Source organism: Pseudophryne corroboree, chromosome 1 (assembly GCF_028390025.1).
Source record: "Pseudophryne corroboree isolate aPseCor3 chromosome 1, aPseCor3.hap2, whole genome shotgun sequence".
Taxonomy (NCBI): Eukaryota; Metazoa; Chordata; class Amphibia; order Anura; family Myobatrachidae; genus Pseudophryne; species Pseudophryne corroboree.
The window spans coordinates 1,087,176,753-1,087,199,365 of record NC_086444.1 but is presented as its reverse complement, the minus strand read 5'-3'; the positions used below and the strand labels follow the sequence as shown (position 1 = coordinate 1,087,199,365).

Genomic DNA, 22,613 nt, shown 5'->3' with positions numbered 1-22,613 from the left:
TCCTGGCCTCTTGAAATATCCATCTAACCACTAGGTTTACCAAAGTTTCCCAATCTCTGCCATTACATTCCAGGTTTTAAGGAAATGCATTGTTGAGTCCTGATGGTTAAATACAAGTGACTGAAGAACGAATTTAGTCACCTGTGCAGAAGCATAGATATATCCTTAAATCCTGGACTGTAAAGGTGGATTATGAGACACTCTGGTATAACAGACTGGCCTGTGGATGATACTTTATTTACTCCACCTCTGGTTTAAAATCTTTACCTCTTTTATAACCTGCTCAGGCTTTTGCACAGAAAGCTGTAACCTTTTTTGTAGAAAGAAACATTCTGTTTGTCTGGCGACATCCAGAAACTTCTGAATACACTGTTCAACTCCTAAGAAAAAGAGGATAAATGTAACGTGAAACTGGAAGACCAAGGCATTTAAACCAGCTATTTCGCTATAGCCGGCACACAGTAATACAGTGGTATTTAGGTCACACATTTTTACATATTCAAAAATATAAAGCTAAGTAGTGTCCATTTCCCTCATGCTTACGCATTTGCAGATCAGGAAACCCTGACCATATCTACTGGCCAAATCTATTGTGTTTCTGTTTTCCTTAGCTTCTGAGACTGCTAACTGTAGTAAATACCTTTAATATCTTGCGTATATGTCATAGTAGCAGAGTGGTTCCCAAACTCGGTTCTCAAGGCACCCTAACAGTCCAGGTTTTAAGGATATCCATGCTTAAGCACAGGTACGTTAATTAGCATATCTCAGTTAGATTATACCATCTGTGCACAAGCGTGGATATCCTGAAAACCTGGACTGTTAAAGTGCCCTGAGGATGAGGTTTATCATAGCTTGGAGAGAGATATAGTACTGACCTAATTAGCTTCTGACCAGGCTGAGTTTGAAAATGGACCATTAGAAACTGATTAGTTGGTACTTTATTTTTCTCCAAACTTTGATAAGTCTCCCCCCAAGTTTGTGAAACGGTAGTAGCATATTTGAGCACATACCAGAGCTGGAGAAATCGCTGAAGCCAGGGGGAATTAATGCACTTAAAATAACTCTGTGGTGCCTAAACCTTAATAATGATATTAACATGGACACATCATCTCTGGTTTCTTAAAAGATCCTGCTTAAAGATTGTTTATCTAATAACCTGTTTTTATAACTTTTGCTATGCAGTGATACTGCCATCTACAGTTACATGTAAGGATCAGTTATTAATATACGATGAAGTAGCTCAATATTGCAATTTGTTGCCTTTTCTTATTCTGTCTTGTTATCTGTATAAAGGACAGGTCAAAACAACAATTATTAGTAGCATTGCTAGTGGTTTAAGACATAAGGGACTTGTACCCTTCAAAATGCGTTATTTGGGATTTCTTGGTGGTGGACACTGGAATACATTTTTGAGAACCTGCAAATGTAAAGTTAGTAGAAGTCATCATGATATCACCAACTACCCTTCAGTCTATTACTTAAACTGAAAGCTCTAGCAGGCAGTACCCTCATTCCAGGTATGTTGTGTATTGTAGTAATGAATTGTAAGCAATGTAGGTTTACCTTCCCATTGTACAGCGCTGCGGAATATGTTGGCTCTTTCTAGATAAAAGACAATAAAATCATTAACTACTTCAACCACTTCATTTGCACCAAGGACAGACTTTAGTATCCGATAGCATGCAAAAAGTAATGTAAACGTTTTTAGCCATTATTTGTATAGCACCAATATATTATACAACGCTGTACAACACAGGAGCCAATACGAGGACATGAACAAAGGTCAGAGGTCCTCCTCAAGATAATTTACCATGTACATAGCCTATAATACAGTATATAAAATAAGATTTTACTCACCGGTAAATCTATTTCTCGTAGTCCGTAGTGGATGCTAGGACTCCGTAAGGACCATGGGGAATAGCGGCTCCGCAGGAGACTGGGCACAAATAAAGAAAGCTTTAGGACTACCTGGTGTGCACTGGCTCCTCCCACCATGACCCTCCTACAGACCTCAGTTAGGATACTGTGCCCGGAAGAGCTGACACAATAAGGAAGTATTTTGAATCCCGGGTAAGACTCATACCAGCCACACCAATCACACCGTATAACTCGTGATACTATACCCAGTTAACAGTATGAAATATAACTGAGCCTCTCAACAATAACCCTTTAGTTAGGCAATAACTATAAACAAGTATTGCAGACAATCCGCACTTGGGATGGGCGCCCAGCACCCACTACGGACTACGAGAAATAGATTTACCGGTGAGTAAAATCTTATTTTCTCTGACGTCCTAAGTGGATGCTGGGACTCCGTAAGGACCATGGGGATTATACCAAAGCTCCCAAACGGGCGGGAGAGTGCGGATGACTCTGCAGCACCAAATGAGCAAACTCTAGGTCCTCCTCAGCCAGGGTATCAAACTTGTAGACTCTTGCAAAAATGTTTGAACCCAACCAAGTAACAGCTCGGCAATTTTGTAAAGCCGAGACCCCTCGGGCAGCCGCCCAAGAAGAGCCCACTTTCCTCGTGGAATGGGCTTTTACAGATTTAGGGTGCGGCAGTCCAGACGCAGAACGTGCAAGTTGAATCATGCTACAGATCCAGCGAGCAATAGTCTGCTTAGAAGCAGGAGCACCCAGCTTGTTGGGTGCATACAGGATAAATAGCGAGTCCGTTTTCCGGACTCCAGCCGTCCTGGAAACATATACTTTTCAGGGCCCTGACTACGTCCAGTAACTTGGAATCCTCCAAGTCCCAAGTAGCCGCAGGCACCACAATAGGTTGGTTCACATGAAAAACTGATACCACCTTAGGAAGGAATTGGGAACGAGTCCTCAATTCCGCCATATCCATATAAAAAAATCAGATAAGGGCTTTTGCATGACAAAGCCGCCAATTCTGACACACGCCTGGCCGACGCCAAGGCCAACAGCATGACCACTTTCTACGTGAGGTATTGTAGCTCCACGGATTTAAGTGGCTCAACCCAATGCGACTTCAGGAAATCCAACACCACGTTGAGATCCCACAGTGCCACTGGAGGCACAAACGGGGGCTGACTATGCAGCACTCCCTTAACAAAAGTCTGAACTTCAGGCAGTGAAGCCAGTTCTTTCTGGAAGAAAATCGACAGAGCCGAAATCTGGACCTTAATGGAACCCAATTTTAGGCCCATAGTCACCCCTGACTGTAGGAAGTGCAGAAATCGACCTAGCTGCAATTCCTCCTTTGGGGCCTTCCTGGCCTCACAGCACACAACATATTTCCGCCATATGCGGTGATAATGGTTTGCGTCCACTTCTTTCCTAGCTTTAATTAGCGTAGGGATAACTTCCTCCGGAATGCCCTTTTCCTTCACGATCCGGCGTACAACCGCCATGCCGTCAAACGCAGCCGCGGTACGTCTTGGAACAGACAGGCCCCCTGCTGCAGCAGGTCCTGTCTGAGCGGCAGAGGCCATGGGTCCTCTGAGATCATTTCTTGGAGTTCAGGGTACCAAGCTCTTCTTGGCCAATCCGAAACAATGAGTATAGTTCTTACTCCTCTCCTTCTTATTATTCTCATTACCCAGGGTATGAGAGGCAGAGAAGGGAACACATACACCGACTGGTACACCCACAGTGTTACCAGAGCGTCCACAGCTATCGCCTGAGGGTCCCTTGACCTGGCGCAATATCTTTGTAGCTTTTTGTTGAGGCGGGACGCCATCATGTCCACTTGTGGCCTTTCCCAACGGTGTACAATCATTTGGAAGACTTCTGGATGAAGTACCTACTCTCCCGGGTGGAGGTCGTGCCTGCTGAGGAAGTCGGCTTCCCAGTTGTCCACTCCCGGAATGAACACTGCTGACAGTGCTAACACATGATTTTCCGCCCATCGGAGAATCCTTGTGGCTTCTGCCATTGCCATCCTGCTTCTTGTGCCGCCCTGTCTTGTCTGACTGGATCAGCACCAGCCGGTGTTGAAGCAGGGGTATAGCCTGACTTAGGGCATTGTATATGGCCCTTAGTTCCAGAATATTTATGTGTAGGGAAGTCTCCTGACTTTTCCATAGTCCTTGGAAGTTTCTTCCCTGTGTGACTGCCCCCCAGCCTCGAAGGCTGGCATCCGTGGTCACCAGGACCCAGTCCTGTATGCCGAATCTGCGGCCCCCTAGAAGATGAGCACTCTGCAGCCACCACAAAAGCGACACCCTGGCCCTTGGAGACAGGGTTATCCGCCGATGCACCTGAAGATGCGACCCGGACCACTTGTCCAACAGATCCCACTGGAAGATCCTTGCATGGGACCTGGCGAATGGAATTTCTTCGTAAGAAGTTACCATCTTTCCCAGGGCTCGCGTGCATTGATGCACCGACACCTGTATTTGTATTAGGAGGTCTCTGTCTAGAGACGACAACTCCTTGGACTTCTCCTCCGGGAGAAACCCTTTTTACCCTGTTCTGTGTCCAGAACCATACCCAGAAACAGTAGACGCGTTGTAGGAACCAGCTGTGACTTGGGAATATTCAGAATCCAGCCGTGCTGTTGTAGCACTACCCGAGATAGTGCTACTCCGACGAACAACTGCTCCCTGGACCTCGCCTTTATAAGAAGATCGCCAAAGTACGGGATAATTATTTCGGCCATTACCTTGGCAAATACCCTCGGTGCCGGGGACAGACCAACGGCAACGTCTAGAAATGGTAATGACAATCTTGTACCACAATTTTGAGGTACTCCTGGTGAAGAGGGTAAATAGGGACATGTAGGTATGCATCCTTGATGTCCAGTGATACCATGAAATTCTCCAGGCTTGCAATAATCGCCCTGAGCGATTCCATTTTGAACTTGAACCTTCGTATATAAGTGTTCAAGGATTTCAATTTTAGAATGGGTCTCACCGAACCGTCTGGTTTCGGTACTACAACATTCTGGAATAGTAACCCCGTCCTTGTTGAAGGAGGGGTACCTTGATTTCACCTGCTGGAAGTACAGCTTGTGAATTACCGCCAGTACTACCTCCCTTTCTCCGAGGGCAGCAGGCAAGGCTGATGTGAGGTAACGGCGAGGGGGAGTCGCCTCGAACTCCAGCCTGTATCCCTGTGATACTACTTGCAGAACCTAGGGATCCACCTGTGGGCAAGCCCACTGGTCCCTGAAGTTCCCCAGACACGCCCCCACCGCACCTGTCTCCACCTGTGGAGCCCCAGCGTCATGCGGTGGACTCAGAGGAAGCGGGGGAAGATTTTTGATCCTGGGAACTGGCTGTCTGGTGCAGCTTTTTCCTACTTCCCTTGTCTCTGTGCAGAAAGGAAGCGCCTTTGACCCGCTTGCTTTTCTGAAGCCGAAAGGACTGTACCCGAAAATACGGTGCTTTCTTAGGCTGTGAGGAAACCTGAGGTAAAAAAATTTCTTCCAAGCTGTTGCTGTGGATACGAGGTCCCAGAGACCATCCCCAAACAATTCCTCACCCTTATAAGGCAGAATCTCCATGTGCCTTTTAAAGGCAGCATCACCTGTCCACTGCCGGGTCTCTAATACCCTCCTGGCAGAATGGACATTGCATTAATTCTGGATGCCAGCCGGCAAATATCCCTCTGTGCATCCTTCATATATAAGACGACGTCTTTAATATGCTGTATGTTAGCAAAATATTATCCCTGTCTAGGGTATTAATATTATCTGACAGGGTATCAGACCACGCTGCAGCAGCACTATTTATGCCGAGGCAAATGCAGGTCTCAGTATAGTACCTGAGTGTGTATATACAGACTTCAGGATAGCCTCCTGCTTTTTATCAGCAGGCTCCTTCAAAGTGGCCGTATCCCCAGACGGCAGTGCCACCTTTTTTGACAAACGTGTGAGCGCCTTATCCACCCTAGGGGATATCTCCCAACGTGACCTATCCTCTGGCGGGAAAGGGTACGCCAGCAGTAACTTTTTAGAAATTACCATTTTCTTATCGGGGGAACCCACGCTCTTTACACACTTCATTCACTCATCTGATGGGGGAACAAAACAGTGGCTGCTTTTTCTCCCCAAACATAAAACCCATTTTATGTGGTACTTGGGTTCATGTCAGAAATGTGTAACACATTTTTCATTGCCGAGATTATGCAAGGGATGTTCCTAGTGCAGTGGTTCCCAAACTGTGTGCCGTGGCTCCCTGGGGTGCCTCGTGACACTTGCAGGGGTGCCCTGGGTTGGCGGTCCAGGACCAATTCAAATTATTTATGGTCAATATAAAAGGCAAAAATAGTGCTGGTGGTTGTCAGTCATAAAATATAGGGACTAACAGAAGCACATCTTGTCCCTCACCACAAAATTGAGCCTAAGGATGACATATAAACTCAATCTACTTAATTTAATATTTCTTATTAAATCTCTTATTAAGAAATTATTGGCCTAGGGGTGCCGTGAAAAAAATTCTGATTCTCTAGGGCACCATGATTCAAAAAAGTTTGGGAACCACTGTCCTAGTGGATTGTGTATATATGTCTCAACCTCGTCGACACTGGAGTCAGACTCCGTGCCGACATCTGTGTCTGCCATCTGAGGTAACGGGCGTTTTTTGAGCCCCTGATGGCCTCTGAGACGCCTGGGCAGGCGCGGGCTGAGAAGCCGGCTGTCCCACAGCTGTCACGTCATCCAGCCTTTTATGTAAGGAGTTGACGTTGTCGGTTAATACCTTCCACCTATCCATCCACTCTGGTGTCGGCCCCACAGGGGGCGACATCCCATTTATCGGCCTCTGCTCCGCCTCCACGTAATCTTCCTCATCAAACATGTCGACACAGCCGTACCGACACACCGCACACACACAGGGAATGCTCTGACCGAGGACAGGACCCCACAAAGTCCTTTGGGGAGACAGAGAGAGTATGCCAGCACACACCAGAGCGCTATATAATGCAGGGATTAACACTATAACTGAGTGATTTTTCCGCCAATAGCTGCTTGTATACACATATTGCGCCTAAATTTAGTGCCCCCCCCCTCTCTTTTTAACCCTTTGAGCCTGAAAACTACAGGGGAGAGCCTGGGGAGCTGTCTTCCAGCTGCACTGTGAAGAAAAAATGGCGCCAGTGTGCTGAGAGAGATAGCCCCGCCCCTTTTTCGGCTGACTTTTCTCCCGCTTTTTTCATGGATTCTGGCAGGGGTAATTTATCACATATATAGCCCTGGGACTATATATTGTGATGATTTGCCAGCCAAGGTGTATTATATTGCCCTCAGGGCGCCCCCCCCCAGCGCCCTGCACCCATCAGTGACCGGAATGTGAGGTGTGCATGAGGAGCAATGGCGCACTACCTTGTTGAAGACAGAAGTCTTCTGCCACCGATTTTCCTGAACACTTCTTGCTTCTGGCTCTGTAAGGGGGCCGGCGGCGCGGCTCCGGGATCGAACATCGAGGTCGGGTCCCGTGGTCGATCCCTCTGGAGATAATGGTGTCCAGTAGCCTAAGAAGCCCAAGCTACCACCAGTTAGGTAGGTTCGCTTCTTCTCCCCTTAGTCCCTCGCTGCAGTGAGTCTGTTGCCAGCAGATCTCACTGTAAAATAAAAAAACCTAACAAATACTTTCTTTCTAGGAGCTCAGGAGAGCCCCTAGTGTGCATCCAGCTCAGCTGGGCACAAGATTCTAACTGAGGTCTGGAGGAGGGTCATGGTGGGAGGAGCCAGTGCACACCAGGTAGTCCTAAAGCTTTCTTTAGTTGTGCCCAGTCTCCTGCGGAGCCGCTATTCCCCATGGTCCTTACGGAGTCCTAGCATTCACTTAGGACGTCAGAGAAAAACAGTTATACAATGTGAATGAATGAAACAAACAAACGGTGCTTAATGCGAGCTGTAGACAAACCACAAACACAAAGATGAATGTGGTGATGTTTTATCTGCAAACACCAATAAAATGATCAATGACAGATGCAAAAAGATTAGTAGGGTGTCAATGATAATACATGTTGCATGTATGCACATAATAATTTAAACTATTATCTCTTTAATTAGAAACCTCACTTTGGTTAGTACAATCTGACGTTAGTCCAATGTCTCTAAAATTACTAAGTCACCAAGCATTTCACATGCAAATCACCACAGCTAGAGCAGGGACAGAGGCTTACGTATTCTCCAGGTCAACTGTGCAGAGCCTGGCCAAACCTGTGCTTTTGTAAAGCTGGGTACACTCTAGACTAGGGGCGGGGAACCTTTGGCCCTCCAGCTGTTGTTGAACTACACATACCAGCATGCCCTGCTACAGTTTTGCTATTTGGCCATGCTAAACAACAGCGTGTACATATAGATATTGTCAGCGACGGGTCCCGGCATCGGCAAGTGCATACAAACTTGCTGATGCCAGGAGTTGTGAATGACTGCGGTGAGGGGTGTCATCCTTAATGACATCCCCAGATTGACCTGCACGTACAGACAACTGGTGATGTCGTTAACAACCCTCAGGAGCGCTCATCGTCAACAATGTTGTGCGTACACACACGCCAACTGAACGATATTGTTCCGATATGTCGGAATTGGGACTTATGTCATAATGTTGTCCAGTGTGTACTCAGTTTAAGAGACTCACCCAGCACAAAACATAGGCATTTTGAGCTATACTTTTACCCAAGGGACTGGCATCCTATTTAAGTCATGCCTCAAGGAGTGACCAACATAGAGAATCAGCTTTCTCAAGCAAACACTGCTCTAATGTTCTAAGCAGACATTACCTGTACGGATCTCCTCCTGATCTGTCCCGTTCACATAGTCCTGGCTGACCAGTGAAGCGAAGCATGCCTACAGGAGATAGGATTAAAAGAAACATCCATAGGCCCACGATAATATTTTTCAGATGTTTTAGTTTATACTTTAGTCACACAATTATGGAGATACGGTCCATGGTTACGCATGTGACATACAGGGCCACAGGAGGTACAACGCAATAGTAGGGACAGACAGAACAGCAGCACTAGATTGTCAGCCTGGCATCAAGGGAAGCTATAGAGGGGGGGGGGGGGGGGGAGAGATATGTCTCCACTAACCTAGTGCAGAGGTAGGGAATGAGCTGCTCTCCAGCTGGTGTGCAATTACAAGTCCCAGCAAACCAAACAATTTTCCATACACAGCATACCAAGTCTAGAAGTGTACCACAATATCTATCTGAATCAGGTTGTTAAAACATAGAACAAAAAGAACAGTGTAATCAGAGGCCCCTATGACCAGCTCTTCCTCGAACGCCTGCCAGCCACTGGTATATACTGTAGGCATGAACAATATATATATATAAATATATCATACTATCCCTTTTTATGATTGTTCTAGTTTAATGAGATAGATATGGCTATAGATAAGAGAGATATATTTTTTATTTTTTTTACACATACATACAGTGATATAGGAGGACCCCTACACCCGGCCTCTCCTTTCTAATGCTGGATAAGCGGCAGCTTGGCATCCCTGGTACTACTCATCCCATTACCCAGGAACCTAAGCTGGTATACCAAGGAGACCCCGGGGATGAGAGCACCGTACTTCGAAGGAGGACTCCAGCTCATCCACCAGCGTGCTGTTGGGGTTCTTCCCTCCGGGTGGAGTGGACATGAGACCGGGCCCAGGTTGCATGGGAGGCGGGGGACCGGGCGGCTGACCAGAGAACATCCCGCTCAGAGAAGACGCCATGGCCTGGATATTGCACTCAAACGCTTGCAGCCTGGCAGCTACCCGATGATCCCAGAGCATCAGCACCGACCGGAAGTGTTCTCTGCCATCTTAACCACTGGCAAACATATAATAAATAGCCCCGTCGCCATCTTTGATGTGGGAAAATCAGTAAGATTCATTCAGTTGATATTATAGGTGACTGGGAGTGTCAAACGCAGCAGGGATGCTCATGCTTTCAGTAGTTACTTTCTTTTTCCCCAGATAGCACAGGGCTAATCTCACCTCCGAATACTTACATCAGAAAATCGGGACAACATAACCGTCCTAGTCATGCTAGTTGCGGTTTATCCCCAGGCCCACCCACTTTGAGTGCCACAAAATCGTGAGTTAGGATGGTGTAACTATATTATAATCATTTATGTAATTTAGCAGTCTCAGCAGCCAACAGGGTGTGCTGGGCATTGTAGTTGTACCAGCCTGAGGTTCACAGTTTACCTGTAATTATGATAGGTCTTATCTTATATCTGGCATAGGGGCATATTTATTCACAGTATTTGGTGGGAAAGAAAATATATATATATATATATATATATATATATAGATATATATACATATATTATATACAACTCGGATAATCCGATCCTTAATGATCAACTATTGGAGATGCAACATCGGTTCCTCGAGAGGGGATATCACCCTGATGTGGTTGAAAAATGTCTACACAAAGCTGAAATCCGCTTTAAGGGCGGTAAAAAATCCACAAATAAGCTGAAGAAACCATTTGTGTTTTTGACGACATATGACACGGGTAGCTTTGCCACGAGAACTGCCATGAAACAGAATTGGGGGATTGTGGCAACCGACAATACCCTCAAAGATGTACTACCGAAACAACCACTAATAGCTTACAGACGTGGACCGAACCTACGCAATATGTTGATGCGACCGGACCAATCAGTGGTGAAAGAGGTGGAGGGATGGCTACCCCCTAAGAAACTTGGGTGTTATAAATGCCCAAATTGCACGACTTGCAGGGGGATGCTAACAGGTAATTCCTTCCCGCATCCACAGAATGGAAAACGGATACCTATACAACATCGTCTGACATGCACGTCCGACTTTGTTATTTATATATTGATATGCCCATGTTCACTCGTATATGTGGGCAAAACTATTAGGTCCTTCCGGGAACGGATCTCTAATCATCGTTCAAATATCAGACAAGCACTGAAAACGGGTGGGTCTGATAAACCAGTTGCTCGACACTTTGTGCAATTTAAGCACCAACTAACAGCTCTGCGCTATATGGTGATTGACAGAGTACCACCATTATCCAGGGGCGGCGATCGAGCGAAGATACTTTTACGCCGGGAAGCCTTCTGGATTTACAGATTGGAGACTGTCTTTCCCAAGGGTCTAAATGACTCAGTACATTTCAGTATCTTTTTGTAAACCGGACACAGCATATGTTTTGGTAATTCCACTCATTAACGTATCTAATTTTCTCTTTTTTTCTTTTTTATCTAAAAATTTTTTGTGGTGTATTCCGATCAGTGAGTTCTTCTCTGTTACATGATCCATATATTATATTTGTTTAAAAGATTGGTACTACTACTATTACCATTACTATCATTGTGAGATGTGCAGGATATTTTATGTGCTTTATCACTTAACCCAATGTTAGTTTTATTATACTCCTCACCAAGTATGATCATAGATGATTGATGACCTGGATATATTATGCCATACTAATCCGTCCTTCGATTTATGGATATGATATAATGTTGCTAATGTGTTCAATAAGAGACCGTGGGTCATCTGACGCGTCCGTATGTATCATCTGGTTACCTTGGAGATGATTTGTCTCTGTGACGCTTTGTTAACTACTCACGTGATTCTACACGTGTCTGCGTTCCATCTCGGCCGGACTGCTACTTCCGCTTCCGCTAGCGTGCGTGTCACCAGCGGTAATGGAGTACAGCGCGGCTGGGTAAGTTTATTGTGATTTAGCACTACATGTAATGGATTTAATAAATGTTGGTAGGTGGGAGGTTTTCTATCTATATTATATGTATTAGACAGCAGTCTATTTTATTCTGTGGTGCGGTGCACGGGTACTCCGGGTTTTATGTATGATTTTGTGAATATTACTGTGGCTATATAAGGGTGAACTATGTATGTATCAGTTGAACCTTGAAAATGGTCCAGTAAGGACCGAAACGTCGGTGTGACTATTATGTCTGTGCTACATTAAACCCTGCTTGACTACATGAGCCGTCTGGTGAGTGCACTCCTTTCAAGATTATATGGGGTATATGCAATTAGGGTCGAATTCCCGAAATTGGCGAATTTCGGGTCATTTTCGACCAAAAAAAAAAATTCCCCTATGCAATGCAGTGCTTTCCGACCAAAAAACGGACCTTCAAATTCGACTTTTTGAAATTCGACTTTTTGCAAATTCGACTTTTCTGCAATGATACAAGTGCTGCAATTCGACCAAAGCATATTCAATTCAAGTTTGGAAATTCGACAGCAGTGCTTTTAGACAGCAAATTCGTCATTTTCAATCCGCCACACTTTGGAGGGTGAAAACAAATAAAAAAATTTTAAACATGTTTCTTTTTGTGTTTTTTTTTTTGGGAATAGCAGATCTATTTATATTAGAAGGGATTAGGTTTTTGTTTTTTTTTGGGGGGAGGCACAAATATTATTTATATATTTTTTAAAATATATTTTTTTTTTTTTTATTTATTTATTGCTGGAACGGTAAAATCAGAAAAAAAAATGGCGTGGGGTCCCCCCTCCAAAGCATAACCAGCCTCGGGCTCATTGAGCTGGTCCTGGTTCTAAAAATGCGGGTGGCTGGGGGGGGGGGACCCCTTGATTGAAGGGGTCCCCACTCCCCCAGGGTACCCCGGCCAGGGGTGACTAGTTGGATATTTGATGCCACGGCCGCAGGGCACGGCATAAAAGTGACCCCCGGCTGTGGCATTATCTGTCCAGCTAGTGGAGCCCGATGCTGGTGTTAAAAATACGGGGGACCCCTACTCGTTTTGTCCCCCGTATTTTTGGCACCAGCATCAGGCGCAGAGCCCGGTGCTGGTTTTAAAAATACGGGGGATCTCCTGTCAATTTTTCCCCGGTATTTTTAGAACCAGGACCAGCTCAATGAGCCCGAGGCTGGTTATGCTTTGGAGGGGGGACCCCACGCCATTTTTTTCCCCTGATTTTACCGTTCCAGCAATTTGGGCAGGAAGGTGAATTCAGTACGCCCACTGCTCGCCGATTGGCCTGAATCCGCCTGCGGGAGGGGCGAATCGTTTTTTCATTGAATATTGAGAATCCAGGGTCCCGGCGACAGGGCTGCAGCTGGCGATAGCGGGCGAATCATACAGAGGCGGATCTAATGCCGCGATTCGCCCGCTATTGCATATGCCCCTATGCATTCAAGGGAAAAATAGGGATTATACCCGTTGTCTCATGAATATTGAGTGACACCCCAGCAAGTGTTGGAATTTGGAGAGTGCCAACAACCTGTGACTTTTTATGCATTTCCTTATGTTCACTCCTGAAGGGAGGTCATCTGGATCTTTTTTGCTGTGCACCCCGATTTAAGTTGAACTGATAAAAATTCTCTATTGATGCTGCTACTACCCAGATTTGATCTTGGATACTTACTTATTGTTCTATGAGTGGTGGACACCAAGGTACCTGCCAGGACTTATCACATTATTATTTTTATTTTTACACTGTTTTTTTGTGTTTTTTTCTTCTTTTTTATTTAGCTTATATATTTTTGTGTTAGTTTAATTTTTTTCCCATAAGTCTTTGGTCAATATATTCACGTCTAACTACTTGTGTAGAGCTTACTGATGGAAAACTTGGTTAATCCAGAATTATTATCGAATGCAGAATATGGTCAGGTGTCCTATACTGATGACGAAGCAGAACGCCTTCTTTTTAACTTTGCTGACTTTAAAACCATACCGGGAGAAAAAGCAATTGACGTTTACTATAAATTATTAAATCTTAACAAACGAGAAACTGATCTGTTATTACATGGGCAGTTTCTATCTGACTATTTTCGTAAAAAACAAATTCCACGTGGGTTCCGTGTTCGGAATATCCCCACCATCGGCCGCAATAATCCTGTTTTTTGTAGCCGATGGTGTGGAGTCCTGAACAAGTGCTCACTGGATTTACTATTGTTAGTGATTGAGGAGGTTGGAGTTGAACTCAAAAAAGTCAGAAATGACCTGAGTACCAGTAAAGAACAGTTGGAGGGTGTACTCCTTAGTGACAAATCTGAAGAGTGGCTCTCTAAATTAAATACACAAATAGATAAGTATAAAACTGACTTGATTAATTTCAAACGGAATAAATTGGAGAAAGTAGAAAAAGATTATAGGGACCATAGGGTGTATGGCTGGCTAGTGGGTAATGATTTTCCTTCTCGTAATACAAGAGACTCTAGATCCAGAAGGGGTCAATACCAATTTGATCAGTATTCTACCGCCTCCAGTTCAGAGAGAGAGAACTCCAACTCCAGGAATTACCAACGTCAACCTTTTTCTCGGGTGGCTACACGGTCACAATTAGACCCTCAACAAATAGACCCAAAAGGCCCCATCCAAGGAGGGGGTCCTACAAAAAATACAACAAAAAAAACGCCCAAAAATCAACGGGCGAAGTAATTAACTTATCTTCAGTTATTCTTAGTTCTGAACAAGAAAAGGTACTTTCACGTGGTTTGTCATTTATCCCCACTGTCCATTTTGACCCTATGAGGTGGAGGATTGATAATTACTGTCTAGCTCGCAATCTCAGACTCAAAGAGAAATTTGCATCTGACACACGTGTGGTACCCGATTCTCAGTTCAGAAAGAAAAGTACGTATGATCCACCATCTAATAATACTAATATTAAAACTTTTTCCCGTATGATGGATCAGACAGTTACTGATTGTATGAAAAAGACCACTCAGGGTAGGCCTAATCTTAGCAAGGCAGAAAATATGGCGCTGAAATCACTTAAAGAAAACTCTACTATCACTATACGCCCAGCAGATAAGGGTGGGGCAGTGGTGCTCCAAGACACCACAGCATATAATGATGAAATTATACGCCAACTCAGTGACGATCACACTTACAGGATGCTTGACAGTGATCCTACTGCCATATTTAAAAGAAGGTTGGATAATGTTATTGAGGGTGCATTAAATATGGGCATCATCACTGAAACTGTATCATCTTTTTTACACACAGATTTTCCCATATGCCCTATCATATACACACTGCCGAAAGTGCACAAGAATATGCAAAACCCACCGGGCAGACCGATAATCTCTGCCCGGGGGTCACTATTTCAACCGGTTGCACGGTACCTCGATACTTATCTCCAACCATGTGTCAAAAGAATTAAGAGCTACATTAAAGATACGGGTGACTTTATTGATGGGTTAAAGTCTGTTGTGGTCGACACTGAAGGCTTTCTGTTAGCCACTATGGATGTTTCCTCATTATATACGGATATATATATATATATATATATATATATATATATATATATATATAGAAGAAATGAAGGTGGCACTCACGCAGATTCTTGCAAAAGTAAAAGTAGTCAGTTTTATTTTACCGACATGTTTCGGGGACTTGCCCCGTCCTCAGGGCATTAATCGTTAATGCCCTGAGGACGGGGCAAGTCCCAGAAACATGTCGGTAAAATAAAACTGACTACTTTTACTTTTGCAAGAATCTGCGTGAGTGCCACCTTCATTTCTTCCATATCTATATGAGGTAATTCCTCTGGGAAGGCACCGCAGTAACTTTACTCTATTAAAAGAGTGCCGGGACTGTCTGTCTATATATATATATATATATATATATATATATATATATATATATATATATATATATATATATACACTGCTCAAAAAAATAAAGGGAACACCAAAATAACACATCCTAGATCTGAATAAATTAAATATTCTTATTAAATATGTTGTTCTTTACATAGTTAAATGTGCTGACAACAAAATCACACAAAAATTATCAATGGAAATCAAATTTATTAACCCATGGAGGTCTGGATTTGGAGTCACCCTCAAAATTAAAGTGGAAAAACACACTACAGGCTGATCCAACTTTGATGTAATGTCCTTAAAACAAGTCAAAATGAGGCTCAGTAGTGTGTGTGGTCTCCGCGTGCCTGTATGACCCCCCTACAACTCCTCCCAGACCTCGACTAAAGCATCTGCCAACTCCTGTACAGTCTGTGGTTCAACGTGGCGTTGGTGGATGGAGCGAGACATGATGTCCCAGATGTGCTCAGTTGGATTCAGGTCTGGGGAACGGGCGGGCCAGTCCATAGCATCAATGCCTTTGTCTTGCAGGAACTGCTGACACACTCCAGCCACATGAGGTCTAGAATTGTCTTGCATTAGGAGGAACCCAGGGCCAACTGCACCATCATATGGTCTCACAAGGGGTCTGAGGATCTCATCTCGGTACCTAATGGCAGTCAGGCTACCTCTGGCGAGCACATGGAGGGCTGTGCGGCCCCCCAAAGAAATGCCACCCCACACCATTACTGACCCACTGCCAAACCGGTCATACTGGAGGATGTTGCAGGCAGCAGAATGTTCTCCTTGGCATCTCCAGACTCTGTCACATGTGCTCAGTGAGAACCTGCTTTCATCTGTGAAGAGCACAGGGCGCCAGTGGCGAATTTGCCAATCTTGGTGTTCTCTGGCAAATGCCAAACGTCCTGCACGGTGTTGGGCTGTAAGCACAACCCCCACCTGTGGACGTCGGGCCCTCATACCACCCTCATGGAGTCTGTTTCTGATCGTTTGAGTAGACACATGTACATTTGTGGCTTGCTGGAGGTCATTTTGCAGGGCTCTGGCAGTGCTCCTCCTGTTCCTCCTTGCACAAAGGCGGAGGTAGCAGTCCTGCTGCTGGGTTGTTGCCCTCCTACGGCCTCCTCCACATCTCCTGATGTGCTGGCCTGTCTCCTGGTAGCGCCTCCATGCTCTGGACACTACGCTGACAGACACAGCAAACCTTCTTGCCACAGCTCGCATTGATGTGCCATCCTGGATGAGCTGCACTGCCTGAGCCACTTGTGTGGGTTGTAGGGAGGTCATACAGGCACGTGGAGGCCACACACACTACTGAGCCTAATTTTGACTTGTTTTAAGGACATTACATCAAAGTTGGATCAGACTGTAGTGTGTTTTTCCACTTTAATTTTGAGGGTGACTCCAAATACAGACCTCCATGGGTTAATAAATTTGATTTCCATTGATAATTTTTGTGCGATTTTGTTGTCAGCACATTCAACTATGTAAAGAACAAATTATTTAATCAGAATATTTCATTCATTCAGATCTAGGATGTGTTATTTTAGTGTTCCCTTTATTTTTTTGAGCAGTGTATTTATATATATATATATATATATATATATATGTGTGTGTATATATATATATATATATATATATATATATATATAAAAAAGTAGTCGCATTATTCCTGCAAAAATTAAGTATCCCTACAATTCCCATTTTCTATTGCAAAGGAAGCCCCCATTGCCAAATTCTAAAGCTGGGTACACGTTGGGACGATGTCGGCGTGATATGTAGTTTCCACCCAAATCAGAAAGACATATTGGCCCGGATCATCTAGTCTGTACCCCTGATTTGCAGGTGCCGCGCTTGCTAGCGACGTTGGCCATGCTGCACGGCCAGCCATGCAATATCTCTAGCAACATCACGTATGCTATTGAAGGACAGAGCAGTGATCATTCTGTCCTTCATTAGGATAGCTCTGATGTGTATCCAGGATCTAATATGTCGTCCCGTCAGGCAAGTACGTAAGTTCATCCCAGTCGAACGGAGGCAAGTTGGAGTCCGGTGCCCCCACCCACCCCTAAAAAGAAAAAGAAAAAACAATGTGTGTATAAACACACACGACTTTCATAATTATATAAATAGCGCTCTCAGCTGGTCTACAGAGACTGAAGCCCGCAGTGAATTGGCAGGACTCCATCTACTCTGCGTGACAACAGCTGGTGGGTCAGGATCAGACTCACGAAATTCAGCCGTCTGCAACATGCAGACTCAGCGTCTCACAGTCCAGCAGCAGTGGCGGGTGCATTGTCACTTGCTGCAGCGCAGATTGAGAGGTACCAGACGGGAGCCATCCTGTCACCTATTGCAGGTGGTAGCATGGCTCCTGGAACAGAGCAGATTAAGGAGTATTTCTCTTGCGTCCTAGAGGATGCTAGGGTCCATATTAGTACCATGGGGTATAGACGGGTCCACCAGGAGCCATTGGCACTTTAAGAGTTTGAGAGTGTGGGCTGGCTCCTCCCTCTGTGCCCCTCCTACCAGACTCAGTTTAGAAAATGTGCCCGGAGGAGCTGGTCACAGGGGAGCTCTACAGAGCTTTTCTAGTAAAGTTTTATTATATAGTTTATTTTTTTACAGAAGGCTATTGGCAACAGCCTGTCTGCAGCGAGGGACTAAGGGGGGGGAGCAGTGTCCGCCATGTGGGGTCTGAGCCACTGACTCCACTGACTAGACACTGAGCTCCAGAGGGGTCTGATCGGTCTCCCCTCTGCCACAGGGGAACCGCTCGCCCCAGCAGCATGCCACCAACCCCTTACAGAGCTGAAGAAGTTGTGAGTTAGTCACTGTCCCGCGTGACAAGAGGGGGGCCGATGTGAAGATGGTGGTAATGGGGAGGGAGTATTAACTGCACTCCTGGGAAGGTACCAGAAGCACATAGTGCGGCGCTGTGAGGGGTGCCCTCGGCCAGCGCTTACCCCCCACACTGGTCAGCAAGCCTGTCGGGGGTCCGCAGATCTCAGCCAGCAACTTTCCTCAGGCCAGTATAATCATCTGAAGAGCGGGAAGACAGCGCCATTAAGGGGGCAGAGCTTCTCCTCAGAGCAGACCCAGCAGCGTTCCAGCGCCATTTTCCTGCCTGCACAGCGCTGAGAGGAAGAACAGGTCCTTCCACAGTAACTCCACCTTACTGTACACGGTACCAGGGGGATGTAGAAGGAAGGGGAGGCTGTAATAAGACTGTGTATCCTATTAAGGAGCACAGTCAGCGCTGACAAGGGGTCCCCCTCTGCTAAAAAGCGCTGTGTGTGGGTTGACTCCAATCCATGTGTCTCTCTTGCCATTCTTGGGTGGGTGGGTGGGGGGGGTCTCCTTTAGCTATGTCCAGGGACACTGTGTCATATTCTGCTGAGGATTTATCCTCCCAGGATGATCCCATTTCATGTAATCAGGGTAGCACTGGTTTAGCACAGATACCATCAAGGAAACCAGAGTGGTTTTCCTCTATCAAAACTTGAATTTCTCAGATTTCTGACAGGGTTGCTAGTAATGAATCTGCAACCCAGGTATTGCAGAGCTCTATGGCTGTATGGCCCATGTCTGCTACCTCAGGACACCCCACTATATACCCCCACAAACGTGCGCTTGTGCATGTCACACAAGACGACACGAATACCGATTCTGACACTACAGATGGTGATGGTGATGTGTTACGGGGGTCCGCATCTCTTGCAAGGGTGGCGCAATTGTTGATAGAGGCGATCAGGGATGTGTTAAATGTTAATGATACCACACCTGAGCAGGTTGAGGAGGCTTTTTTTCACTGAAACTAAGAAAGCCTCGCTAACCTTCCCTGCGTCAAAGGAGTTGAATGCTATATTTGAAAAAGAATGGGTAAACCCTGAAAAGTAGCTTCAGATCCCTAAGAGGGTTCTGGTGGCCTTTCCTTTCCCTGAGGAGGATAGGAAAAAGTGTGAAAACCCGCCGATTGTTGAGGCATCTGTATCCAGACTCTCAAAAAAGGTGGTTATACCTGTTCCGGGATCTGCCGCCTTAAAGGAGCCGGCTGATAGAAAGATTACACACTTAAGTCAATGTATACTGCTTCTGGGGCCATATTACGTTGCTAGTGCATGGATTGCAAAGGCAATAGTGAAGTGGTCAGCTACCTTGCTTGAGGATTGGGATACGATGATAGGGATGACGTTGCATTGAATTTACGCAACAGTCATAATTCTGCAGGTTTTATGGTAGAATCCATGAAAGACCTGGGGGTAAATTTACTAAGATGGGAGTTCTATTTAAGATGCGATGTTACCCATATCAACCAGTCAGATTCCAGGTATTATCTTCTAGAAGGTGCTAGATAAATGAGAAGTAGAATCTGACTGGTTGCTATGGGCCAGTGGTCGGCCGACACGGAATCCAGAAGAAGTGTGGAGTCGCTACCCTATACAGGTCAGGCTCTCTTTGGGGAAGCTCTAGATGTGTGGCTAGCCACCGCTACAGTGGGTAAGTCTCTGTTTCTTCTTTCAGCAGCACCTGCTCCGAAGAAATCCTTTTCAGCTACGCAGCAGTCCTTTCGGCCTAACAAGCCTAGAAAGGCCAGATCATCCAATACCTTCTTTTGGGGAGGTAGGGTTAAGTCCAAGAAACCTGCCGCTGCAGGTTCCCAGGATCAAAAGCCTGCTTCAGGTACCCCAAAGTACTCCGCATGACGGTGGACTGCACGGCCCGGTGGTGGGGCCTGTGGGTATCGTCCGGCCTGGATCCCTGTGTAGTAGATATTGTGTCTCAGGGATACAGCCTGGAATTTCAAAGTCTCCCTCCTCATTGTTTTTTCAAGAAGGGCTTACCAACTCTGTTGGAGGACAGCGCAGTGCTTCAAGACGCTGTCCAGAAGCTGGTGGAGGCACAAGTCATTGTGCCGGTACTACCTCACATGCTGAACAAAGGTTACTATTCTAACCTTTTTGTGGTACCGAAACGGATGGTTCGGTCAGGCCCATTCTGAACTTAAAGTCATTGAGCCCCTTTCTAAAGGAGTTCAGGTTCAAGATGGAATCTCTCAGGGCGGTGATATCAGGTCTGGAAGAGGGGGAATTCCTGGTATCACTGGATATCGATGATGCGTACCTTCACATTCCGATCTGGCTGCCGCATCAGGCTCATCTCCGCTTCGCATTGCTGGACTGTCATTATCAGTTCCAGGCCCTGCCATTCTGCCTCTCCACAGCACCAAGGATGTTTACCAAGGTGATGGCGGAAATGATGATACTACTCCACAAGCAGGGTGTGAACATCATTCCTTATCTGGACGATCTCCTGATAAAGGCATTGTCCAAGGAGAAGCTGCTGCAGTCAATTGTTCTCACAACGCGACTGCTCCAGAGTCACGGGTGGATTCTGAATTTTCCAACGTCACATTTGGAACCAACCCAGAGATTGTCATTTCTGGGAATGATCCTGGACACGGAAGTGCAGCAGGTGTTTCTTCCGGGGGACAAGGCGTTGGTGATCCAATCCATGGTCCGGGATGTCTTGAAGCCACCCGGGTGTCGGTTCATCAATGCATTCGCCTATTGGAAAAGATTGTGGCCTCCTACAACGCTCTCCAGTACGGGAGGTTCCATGCTCGGACCTTCCAACTGGATCTCCTGGACAAGTGGTCGGGATCTCACCTCCATATGCATCAGAGAATTTGTGTGTCGCCAAGGGCAAGGATTTCACTCCTCTGGTGGCTCCAATTACCTCACCTCCTGGAAGGCCACTGATTCAGGATTCAGGAATAGGTCCTGCTAACGATGGATGCGAGCCTCCGGGGCTGGGGAGCAGTCACTCAAGGAGTGACCTTCCAAGGACGGCAGTCAAGCCTGGAAGCCGGCTTGCCCATCAACTTTCTGGAACTAAAAGCCATCTACAACGGTCTTCTTCAAGCGGCCCCTCTTCTAAGAAACCGGGCCATTCAAGTGCAGTCGGACAATGTAACAACAGTGGCTTACATAAACTGACAGGGCGGAACAAAGAGCAGAGCGGCAATGTCAGAGGTGACAAGAATACTCCTCCGGACAGAAAAGCACGCGTTGGCGCTGTCAGCCATCTTCATTCTGGGAGTAGACAACTGGGAAGCAGACTTCCTCAGCAGACACATCTCAATCCAGGAGAGTGGGGACTCCCTCCAGAGGTGTTCAAGGAAGTAACAGATCTTTGGGGTCTACCCCAAATAGACATGATGGCCTCTCGTCTCAACAAGAAGCTTTGGCATTATTGTTCCAGGTCGAGGGACCCACAGGCAGTGGCAGTGGACGCCCTGGTGTCTCCGTGGGTGTTCCAGTCAGTGTACATGTTTCCACCACTCCCACTCATCCCAAGAATCCTTAAGCTCAGAAGGAGAACAAGGGTTTAAGCGATCCTCATTGCCCCAGACTGGCCAAGAAGGGCTTGGTACACAGACCTTCTGAATCTACTGCAAGAAGAGCTGAGGCATCTTCCTCTTCGGGAGGACCTGCTACAGCAGAAGCCGTTCGCCTATCAAGACTTACCACGGCTATGTTTGACGGCATGGAAGTTGAGTGCCTGATTCTTACTCGGAAGGGTATTCCGAAGAAAGTTATTCCTACCCTCATACAGGCTAGGAAAAGGGTAACGTCTAAACATTACCATCGTATTTGGAAGAAATATGTCTCTTAGTGCGAGTCCAAGAAGTTTCCTACGGTGGAGTTTCAACTGGAACGTTTCCTCCTCTTCCAGCAAGCAGGAGTGAATATGGGTCTGCGGTTGGAATCTGTGAAGGTCCAGATCTTAGCCCTGTCCATTTTCTTTCAAAAACAATTGGCTGCCCTCCCTGAGGTTCAGACCTTTTTCAAGGGAGTCCTGCATATCCACCCTCCCTTTGTACCGCCTACGGCGCCATGGGACCTTAACGTGGTGTTGCAGTTCCTCCAATCGGATTGGTTTGAGCCTCTACAGGAGGTAGAGCTCAAATTTCTTACTTGGATGGCGGTTACTTTGTTGGTCTTAGCTTCTGCTGGACGCGTATCCGAGCTGGGGGCTTTATCATGTAAAAGCCCTTACTACATCTTCCATAAAGATAGAGCTGAGTTTCGGACTCGTCAGCAGTTTCTTCCG

The 22,613-nt window shown here is 46.0% G+C and overlaps 1 protein-coding gene across 3 annotated transcripts in view; it reads right to left on the bottom strand.

The window, feature by feature from the left end:
* The window catches only part of MED28 (mediator complex subunit 28), a 69,092-nt gene extending 59,338 nt beyond the window's left edge, over positions 1 to 9,754 (bottom strand). Inside the window, exons 1-4 of one of the 3 annotated variants that reach the window (XM_063921389.1) lie at positions 9,506 to 9,754; positions 8,704 to 8,770; positions 1,564 to 1,602; positions 268 to 380 (exon numbers count right to left, since the gene is read on the bottom strand). In XM_063921389.1, the coding sequence (XP_063777459.1) occupies positions 268 to 380; positions 1,564 to 1,602; positions 8,704 to 8,770; positions 9,506 to 9,712 (426 nt within the window). In that variant the 5' untranslated portion in view covers positions 9,713 to 9,754. The remainder of the gene's footprint in view (positions 1 to 267; positions 381 to 1,563; positions 1,603 to 8,703; positions 8,771 to 9,505) is intronic. The other 2 variants (XM_063921383.1, XM_063921398.1) reach the window with 2 other exon arrangements.
* Positions 9,755 to 22,613: the final 12,859 nt, after the last annotated feature.